The sequence below is a fragment of the Schistocerca piceifrons genome, chromosome 6 (genome assembly GCF_021461385.2).
Source record: "Schistocerca piceifrons isolate TAMUIC-IGC-003096 chromosome 6, iqSchPice1.1, whole genome shotgun sequence".
NCBI lineage: Eukaryota > Metazoa > Arthropoda > Insecta > Orthoptera > Acrididae > Schistocerca > Schistocerca piceifrons.
The window spans coordinates 452,196,549-452,207,605 of record NC_060143.1 but is presented as its reverse complement, the minus strand read 5'-3'; the positions used below and the strand labels follow the sequence as shown (position 1 = coordinate 452,207,605).

General features: G+C 38.9%; 1 protein-coding gene across 1 annotated transcript; it reads right to left on the bottom strand.

Moving 5' to 3' along the window:
• Window positions 1-2,805: 2,805 nt before the first annotated feature.
• LOC124803371 (mitochondrial glutamate carrier 1-like) lies at window positions 2,806-3,735 on the bottom strand. Its single transcript, XM_047264557.1, has one exon. It carries the CDS (start codon window positions 3,733-3,735, stop codon window positions 2,806-2,808), a length of 930 nt encoding a protein of 309 aa, XP_047120513.1.
• Between the last annotated feature and the right edge of the window lie 7,322 nt (window positions 3,736-11,057).

The following is an 11,057-nucleotide window of genomic DNA, read 5'->3' as shown; positions in this document are numbered from 1 at the left end:
ATGCACTATGCCATGCTCTTCACTGTGGTACACAGAATAAGGAAGTACACTAACTGATCAAAAGTATTCGAACATCTATTAATGGACTGTAATGTTGAGTGTGTGCACCCTTCACCTTTGTGACAGCTTGAACTCTTCTGGGGACACTTTCAATGAGATATCTAAATGTTGTTGGAGGAAAAGCAGTACATTCTTCCTGAAGAGTCAAAACCAGAAAAGGTAGTAATGTCGTGTGCTGGGTTATGGAGTGAAGTCAATGTTCTAAACTCATCCCACAGCTGTTCCACTGGGTTCAAGTTAGGACTAAGTCCATTTCAGGATGCTGCTTTATAAAAGGATACATTGTCATGCTGATACAACAATCATCATTTATGAACTGTTCCTCTACTGTATGCTGTACACAGTGTTGTAAAATAATCATGAAAAAAGTCCCCTTACTGTAATACCACTTCCTCTGTACTTCACTGTTGGGACTACATACAATAGCAGGTAATGCTCTCCAGGCATTCCCTACTCCCAAACCCTTATCAGTTTGCTGCATGAGCAGTCTGATTCATCACTCGGGATCAATCGTTTAAAGTCATCCAGTGTCCAGTGGCATTGCTTTTTACACCACCTCATGTGTTGCTTCACACAGCCAACAGAAATGTGTGCTTTGTGAGTAGCTGATAGACCACTGTACACTATTCTTTCTAACTCCCTACGCACTATCATTACACCAGCTGGACTGCTGGTTCATGAGGTTTTTTACGATGACTCTTTGCACAGTTTGACAATCCCTGCCTGTCAGTACATGAATCAAATTTCCACTTCACAGTCACTTCACCAACAGTTACGTTGGACAGCTTTAAAAGGGCTGAAATTTCCCTGTTTGATATGTTACTCTGATGACATCCAATGACTAGTCCCCATTGAAGTCACTGAGCACTCCTGGCAGACCCATTCCATTGTTATTGCTCTTCTACTCACAACACAATGCTCCCTCCTTCCTTTAATACTGGAGAATCTGTGTCTCATGACATCTTGTATCAGTTTCACATTACCTGGGGCTGTCTAGCTCCTTTTTGTCAGATAGTGTAGATAATGATGTCTCTATTATATACTGTAAGAGTTTCTTGAGTGACTTTACATCTCTTTTACTTCAGTCTGAACTGTACTGTAATAAATGAGGCATTCTCTGGAACAACTTAATTGAAATATTTTGAGACTGAGATACAGAACATAGAAATGTGTTGAATATTTTTGTTAAAATTAAATTAACTGAACAAATTCTCTTTTTTTATTCATTTCAATCTCTTATATATGGACTAAATTTTAGTCAAATATAAATTAAATATTGTGGTTTCAGAATCTATGGCTCTTAGTATTGCCCACATCTGTATCAATAAAGGTGTCTGCTTCAAGACTGGAGAAATAACCAAAATACACATATAAAATGGTGCAAGAGTGGAGAAACACAAAAATTATATTGCTTTTTGATGCAAATTTTAAGTTAATTTTGATGCTATCTACTTCTCTACATCTACAGCCCTGCTCTAAAAATCACTGTGAAGTGCACTGAAGAGGGTACCTACAATTGTGGCAGTTATTAGAGCTTCTCCCCATTCCAGTCATGTATGTAGCATGGGAATAATGACTGTTTAAATGCCTCTGCATGCTGTAATTAATGTAATCATGTCACAATATCTACAGGAGCAATAAAGCTGGTCCTTGCAATTTTGTAATTAGGCTTTCTAGTGATGGATTGCATCTTTCTTCAGGTGTCTGCCAGTTCAGTTTCTTCAGCATCTCTGTGATACTCTCCCATTGGTCAAACAAACTTATGACAATTCAGCTGCCCTTCTTAGTAGACATTCAATATCAACCTGTTAGCACTATTAGGTATGAGCCCTATGCACTTGAGCAACAGTCTAGGATGGGTTACATGAGTGATTTGTAGGATTGTATTACCCTAGTATTCTACCAATAAACCAAAGTCTGTCACCTGCTTTACCTATTATTGAGCCTATGTGATCATTCCACTTCATATCCCTAAAAAGTGTTACTTTCAAGAATTTGTATTAATTAACTGATTCCAATTGTGATTCACTGATATTATAGTCATGGGATATTAAGTTCTTAGTTTTGTTTTGTGGCATGCAAAATTCTATGTTTCTGGATGTTTAAAGCTAGTTGCTAATCTTGGCACTACTTTGAAACCTTATTAAGATGTGACCGAATATTGTGTAGCTCTTTTCAGACAGTACTTTTTTTTATAGACAACTGCATTATCTGTGAGAAATCTGAGGTTATTGTTAACTTTGTCTGCAAAGTCATTAACATACAGCATGAGCAACACAGGTCCCAACACAGTTCTCTGGGACACACCTGAAGTTACTTCTATATCTGTCAATGACTCTCCATCTGAGATAACATGCTGTATCCACTACCACGATATTCTCAATCCAGTCACAAAATTCACTTACTACCCCATACAGTCAAATTTTATTACAAGTAATGCATATACTACTTGCTCCTAAAAACCCATATATAAATCTGTTTCTACTTTCGATTTTCATACGAAAGTATACCTAAAAGGCTGTGTTTCTTCACAGTATTAACACACTGATGTTACACAAGAAAATGCTTTTTGCAAAATATGCAACTACACAATTATATTACAAAGAGGGTGCTGATAATAAACTATTAAGGGGATATCAGCTGGGAAAGAAACATTATCTTCAGATGTGACTGTCACTTTAAAATCAAGTATTGTACATATCTAGCATTAATGTCATTATCTTAGCAAACAAGCAGCACTGTTTCTTACTTTTTCACACCCAGAATATATTCCCCCACACCAAGAAAATACACCATTTCTACTATTCCAAATGCTGGAGCTATCACAAGCACTCTGGTTGCTCCACCCTTGAAGAAAGCAAAGGGACCTTCAGTCCTTAATATTTTTACTGCAGCGTCAACAATACCAGAATATTTCATTTCACTATCTACGGCTACCAGAAGCTGTAGCCGAGTTTTTATAACATCAAAAGGAGTTGCACAAAGGGCTGCAATTGAACCCGATGCACATCCAGCAAGGAATGTAAACCAAAATACTGCCTTGTCGGGTGCACTGTGTTTCTTTGGACCAAAAGCATTTAAATGAGCAAAGACAGGAAAATAAAGCACAGAGAAACTGATATCCCGCACCATTGTTATTCCTAAGCCCCTGTACAGTCCACTTATTCCTTCTGTTCTTAATAATTTTAGGGCAATATGAGTTGCTTCAAATTTTGGAGCAGCCTTTCTGTCAACCTTCTGAAGGATTGCAAGCTGTCCAGCATTCTGCAGCTGGACTTTAAGTAATTCCATTGGGGTAGTAATTATTACTTGGCACATGCCTGCAATGGCTCCTGACAGTATCTCAAACTTTAGTGTCAATTTGTGTTCTTGAGACAAATAATGCCTGCAATAGTCATTCACTATCAGTTTAATTGCCTTCTCTGGCGTTATTAACAACACATTTACTCCAGATCCACGATACATTCCACGAAATCCCTCTGACTTGTATGTTTTCTTGAAGCAGTCCCACATTGAATTATACATCTGTGTACAGTTTGGCTTTATTCGCTGGATTTGTAAACGGGTCTTGACTAAATCCAGTGGAAATAAAGTCGTCACACTTATTACACCAGCTAATCCTCCATTTACAACTTTTGCAAGCAGGGGAAATTTCTCCTTCTGTGTATCTGCCATCAAGCACTTTCGGAAGGGAAAGATGGAACCTCTCGTGGTGTAAAAGAAATATTGGTCTGTGTCACAGTTCAGGAAAACTCCTGTGAAAATTACTTATCGCCATTTGTGTTCCTGCAAAAGAAAATCTGTAGTGAATAAAACATTTTAGCTCTTTGACTGTTTTTGAAATTAGTGTATAAAGAATATATCTAAAAATATGTCATCTAAACATTAATGCAGGAATTTAGACATACTACCAGAGATAATAAATGAAAAAGAATTTTGAAGAGCTTTACCTCTGGTTATTTAATTTTTTTAAAGCATGAACTTCAGTCACCCAGAAGTGTGGTAACATCAAAGTGCATTAACTTTCATGGCATTAGTAACACACTAATGGGCTATATATAAATAAGGAAAAATAAAGGACAAAAACAATACAATTAGTTACTAAGATATGTTGAATATGATGAAGAAGTGTAGAATATATGGAATAGGGAATAAACAAGAAAAAAATGGTATCATGCCAGTAACATCAATAGGGAATTTAATTGCACTGACACTAATGAAGTGAACTGTGACTGTAACGAAGGACTTACTCTATGGCAATCAGCTCAGGTGATGGAATCTGTCAGTGTTTCTGCTGAATTGTTTAGTATTCAAGATATTCACCCATAAAATGAGCAACATGTAGGACCGTTTTATCTTTGGTATCAAATCATCATTTTGTAAGGATGTTGATATTCACAAACAACATTATATCTAGAATTCTCTTCATTTACAGTTTCCTTAGAGTTCTGTGTGCTCTCCTAAAGGTACTGGAATCTCTCTATTTCCTTGCGCCTCTGTCCCGCACTGCCACAGGGTTGGCATGGTTATGTTTTGATATGGCATGGTTAATTTAAGCGGTGGCTGGATGCCCTTCCTGCCGCCACTCCTGTGGGTGAGATGATGAGAAAGACAACATAATACGATGATGAAGACAAGGACAACACAACACCCAGTCCCTGAGCAGAGAAAAATCCCCAACCCTAAAGGTATTGGAATATCAAACCTTAAACAGAAGTGTCATTCAGAGCATCTCACTCATGGAAGTTTGATTGATCACAGTCTGTTCCAGTATCTCCACTAAATAAAAATGCATATGCTGTCATCTTGCAGTCCAGATTTGAAGAGAGTGGTCATCCAGCACACTCATTGGTGTACTCATTGCAAATGCTTTTTCCTTGGAAATATGATGGTGAATATAGATGTGGTTGGTCACCTTATACACATATCTCCTAGAAAAAGTCTTGTACATGTAGTAATTGCAGTTATCACAGTTGACAGTTCCAGTGAAAGCAGACTACCAATAGAGTGGGGTGACAGCCTAATTCCTTCAAGTCTGTAACTGAAAATACTAGTCATTGTAAAATAACAAAGTAAGCTCACAATGCAAAAAATTAGTCACTTCATTAAAAGGAAACACTGCTCACTTTGGAGCCATGTAGAATATGTAGAACTGGTCCCTGGTAGTCATGCGACCCTCCACCACTGACACAAGTCATGGCAGTGAAGTGGTGCGTGTGTCAGTTGTATGGACCCAGTGCCATGAGATAGTCAGCACTCAGACAACAGAAAGGATGTGGTATGCTGATTATCATACAATGAATGAAACTGCCAAATTGTTGGTATTCTACAAGGATTGAGTACCACTCCCAGGCATGTAGGAATGTGCAAGAACAGTAGTCATGAAAAGATCCCACCTCACAGAAACTGGATGCTGCCTCACAAGAGATCATTGTTAATAGCTGCGCAAAAAGTTGTACATCTTCAATGGAGGAAAAACCAGAAACTGATCAGTAGCTAGCTGGAGGAATTGTAATGTCATCCACTGATTCACAATTTCCTTTCCATTCAAATTATGAAAAGTGTTAAGTGCATCAAAATTCTGATGAAGTATACCAGGGCAGTGGTGGTTCTGTGATGACTTGGCCCAGGTACTGATATTATGGTGAACTTGCACCAGGGGGTTTATTTCAGCATTCCTGATGATCAAGCGTCACACTGTCTTCTACATCTACATGATATTTATGCTGTAGAAATGTGTGTCTACCAAGATGACAAGAGAAATGTTCACAGGGCTTCATGCATAAGTTCCTGGTTTGTAGACGCTCAGGCTTTCTTGATTTGCCTACTAAATCACTCAGTATTAAATCTCACAGAAAGTGTCTGAGACTACACAGTGTCCATAATGAAAGTTCCAGTATCAAAGCACTGCAGAGAGAGAACCACTGCTCAGAATGATGTCACATTTAAAAGGCACTTTACTGACACAGGGGAAACACAATAAAAAAGCATCTTAATGTAAATAGGGTTAGCTAGGAATGTGATATGAATTGCAATATGATGGCTATGATTTGAGTTGGACATTACACCATCCATACTGTTCAATGTACATGAGTACAAGTTCACCAGTAAACTACTGTGGCACTGTTCATTAGGTAAGTCATCAACCTTAGCAAGGGTATACCACAGCAGATGGGAAAATTGGTTTTTAACTGTCGTGAGGCCAGAAACTACATAAAAAGCAAAATGACATAGGTTTTCAATTGTCCTGTGGCCAAAAACTGCATAAAAATCAAAATGACATCAGTTTCTAATTGTCCTGGGGCCAAAAACCACATAAAAAGCAAAAGACATTGGTTGATAATTGTGATGAGACCGGCACAAGACATGTTCAATACGCTGTCCACTGTTTTTGTCACAAGTTGAAACTGAGAAACAGCATGTTCCACAACAGACTGGAGTCTCTCAAGGATCATGTTTGGAATGTGCTGCACAGTGCATGTGTCCAATCCAACTGTGTTCATAATTGGAGAACTGAACACAACAATTATCAGATAACCCTACAGCTAGAAATCAGATGGGTTAAGACCAGGTGATCTGGACAGCCAGGCTGTAGGGAAATGATGGCTGATAATTCTAGCATTTCTGAAATGCCTCTGCAGCAGCCAACTAACTGGTTGTGCAATGTACAGCAGAGTGCCATCTGGCACAAAAGTGATCCTACTCACACATCCACACTGTTGAAGGGCTGAAATGACATTGTAACACAAAAGAGTCTCATAGCATTTACTATTGACAATACAGGTAACAGGATCTGCAGGACTCATCTTCTGGAAAAAATACCATCCTACGATAAATGATGCAATCAACCCGCACCACACAGTCATCTTTGTAGAATGAAGTGGTACCAGTTGATGTGCGTGCATATTTTCCATTGCCCCTATTCTGCATACTGACATGTTCTTGGAAATGGGCTTCATCTGTCCACAGAATGTTCCATGTCTATTCATTGTCCACTTCCACAGGAGCAAGAAATTCCAGAGCTAACTTCTGCCTTGCTGGCAAGTCTGCAGGAAGCAATTCCTGAGCATAGGTGATTTTGTATGAATAGCAATGTAAGAAATTTTGTAGAATTTTATGCACCATGCTCCCAGGCATGTCCAATGTTCAGGTAATTCCCCAACCACTGCATGTTTGCACACCACTGCTCGACCCCTCTTGCAATGCTATGGCCACATCTTTGACACACGTCAGATAAAATGCTTTCCTTCCTCTGCAACATTGCATTTCAAAAGAAACTTTCTTTTTGAATTTTGCAATCATTTTTTCCAGACCCTTAACAGACATAGGACCAATGCCTGTTTTCAAACCCTTGAATATCTGGAACTTCCGGAGGGCTAGTGGCACACATTCACCATCCTTGTAAAAGAGATTTAGCAACTGCACGATTCTTCCTGTAGAGTCATGCTGGGGGCCTCGGACACAAATTTAGGGACTGCCATGTGCTGTACGTCTGTTGGTGAGTGTAGTATGACACTTCTGTTAAAAAATTTTTTGTCTTGTTTTTTTGTTCCATGATCCTGGATCAATGATATGCTGTTGAAATTTGATGTCATTTTGAGCAATGGTTCTCTTTCTACAGCAGTTTGAAACTGCAACTTCAATTATGGACAGACTGTATTTTCAACAGCTGGCAATAGCAATCAACATCCCTACAATTTAGTAGCTCCAACAGATCTAAGCATCTACATGTGGCTTCAGCTGGATATGGGACATCTGAGGAGGAAACTTATGGATTCTCTTCCATGCTGAATCATGGTCATTGTCAAGATTAGACATGACGTTGCTTGGTATTAGTACGATGTCTCCTGGGGGTAGCTAACATTTTGACTCACATACTGGTCATCAAGTGGACATTTTTGGGATCTGTCCCAAACATTTGACTGTGTAGACCACAATACTCTCTTAGCTTAAATTGTATGGAGTTAATGGTACTGCAATTATCTGTTTTCAATTATGTTTAGCAAAAAATATGCACAATATGGTGGTTGATAATTAAAACAGTGTATATATATAATTACTCTTATTAGAATGATAGCAACAGAATTAATTGTCAACAATGGCATTCAATGAATTGTTAAATAATTCTCTGCACATTGATTATAACTTAGCTTTGGGAGAAAAAGATAGAAAGAAACACTGTATTCAGAGATGTAGAAATGAATTTTTGTTGGGGGTCATCAGTTTTGTGACTGTTGTGATGTGACCCACTATGAATTCCCTCCTGTGACAACCCCTTCATCTCTGATGAATACTTAGACCCAATGTCCTCAATTAATTGTTGGATATACTGTGTGGTTACAACTAAAGTGCAGTTACTCACTGAGGTCCAGTGTGGGCTGCGGTTATCATAAGGCAGCAAAACTTGGTAGATATTCTAATATGTTACTGCTGAATGAATTTATGCTGGAAAAAAATTAGTTCGAGTTTTGGCCACCAGGCACAAATCTGGTGCTGTGAATGCAAGAAAGACATATAGAAATGTTTCCATATGTAATGGATTACAAATGAGACCTCAGCAGAAAAGATCAAACAAGTGAGAAAGACATAATGATGATTTTATTACTAACCACCACTCACACGATTTGTTCAGTATGAACACCAGAGACATTGATGAGATGATGTACACTGCCAGATTTGCACCTAGTTGGCAAAATTTGAACTAATTTTTTTCCAGCATAAATCAGTTCCGCATTAATACATTGGTATAACCACCAAGTGTTGGTGCAATACGATACTTATAGCCCACACTGGACCTCCAAGAGTAGCAGTGCTTTAATTACAACCACCTGGTATATTCCAATCTCTTCTTCTACAATTTTTACCATCTGATTCTCTCAAGTACTGCAGAAGTCATTCCCTGATCTTTTAACACATATCCTATCATACTGTCCTTTCTTCCCATCAGGGTTTCCCCATACTTCTATTCACAACAGTTCTTTGGAGAACCTTCACGTTTCGTATCCTGTCAGTCCATGTAATTTTCAGAATTCTCACTTAGCACCACAACTCAAACACTTCGATTCTCTTCTTCTGTGATTCTCCCACAGTCAATGATTCACTTCCTTATGATGCTGTGCTCCAGATGTATGTTGCGTAGTAGTCTTCAGTCCAAAGAATGGTTTGATGCAGCTGTCCATGCTGCTCTATCCTGTGCGAACCTCTTCATCTCTGAGCAATTACTGCAACATATATCCTTCTGAATCTGCTTACTGTATTTATCTCTTGGTCTCCCTCTCTCATTTTTACCTCCCACACTTCCCTTGAGTACTAACTTGATAATCCCTTGATGTCTCAGAATGTGTCGTATCAGTCAGTCCCTTCCTCTAGTCAGGCTGTACCACAAATTTCACTTCTCCCAACACTATTCAGTACCTCCTCATTAGTTACATGATCTACCTATCTAAACTTCAGTATTCTTCTGTAGTACCATATTTCAAAAGCTTCTAGTCTCTTCTTGTCTGTGTATCATACACGTTTCACTTCTATACATGGCTACATTTCACACTGTCAGAAAAGGATTCCTAACACTTAAATCTATTTTCAATGTCAATAAATTTCTCTTCTTGAGAAACACTTTTCTTGCCATTGCCAGTCTACATTTTACATCCTCTCTTCTTCAGCCATGATCTGTTATTTCACTGTCTGCATAGTAAAACTCATCTTCTACTTCAATTATCTCGTTTCCTAATCTAATTCCCGTAGCTTCACCTGATATAATTTGACTACATTCTATTATCTTTATCCTGCTTTTATTGCTGTTTATCTTATATCCCCCTACTGCTTCTGCCTTCTGTAGGTGCAACTGTTCCTGCCAGCATTGCAAAAATGCCAGGTGCTTTGTGGCACAAAATTAACACTATGCTCAAATGTGTGTGAATTCCTAAAGGACCAAACTGCATAGGTCATCCATCCCTAGACTTACACACTACATAAACTAAGATAAACTAACTTATGCTAAGAACAACACACACACCCACGTCCGAGGGAAGACTAGAACCTCCGGCAGGAGTGGCCACGCAGCCCATGACAGGACACCTCAAATCGTGTGGCCTTAACACTATGGAGGGAGGGGGGGGGGGGGGGGGGGAATTAGAGTCATTACATGCTTAAGAACATCCTTTTTCACCACTTAAGTATCTGCACAGGTGTGACAATACCACTAAACAACATGACAGCAAAAGGTACTGTATGGGTGAACGGTCATTCGACAACAAGCCATGAAGTAGGGCCCTGCAGGAGAAAATGAAAACTTGCCATGGGAGTCAATGTAAGGGGGAAGCAGAAACTCCAGAACTGATTAGAGATATACAAGGGGGTGTACACAACACACAGAAAGGACCGGTGGCTGACAGACAACTGAGCACATGGAAAGCACACATGGAAACCGCACGTGGTATTTTGCAAGGCTCAAGGCAAGTTCCATTGTGATTGAACTCAGCATTTCAACTACCCTGCCCAGATTACTCTTGCCTGCAGGTAAATACTTCCATCAGTGGGTCTGCTTATACTAATGCATCATGTGTGACCCCCATAGTAGCCGTCTGCACTTGTCTGTTGTGCTACCTACATCAGCTCATCTGTCTCCATCACGATGTTCACTGGTGAGGATATTAAACCTCTTCCTTTTATAATTTTTGCCAGTTGTTTTACATTTACTAGCTGAGATTTATTTTATAACTCTGTCTTTCTCCCCTCTCACCTGTCTCATTTGTATGACCAAGCCTATATTCTCCCCTAACTCTGTCTTCTAGAATGAAATTTTCACTCTACAGCAGAGTGTGCGCTGTCTTCTGTTCATTCACCTACTACTGCAGTCCAATCATTCATGATTATTAGACTGTAATCTTCATTTACACACTAAATTACCTAATAAATATCCTCATATATGAGGGAAGTATGTACCATTTTAAAATACAAATAAAACAAGAAGACTTTTCTTAACAATTTTATTTTTG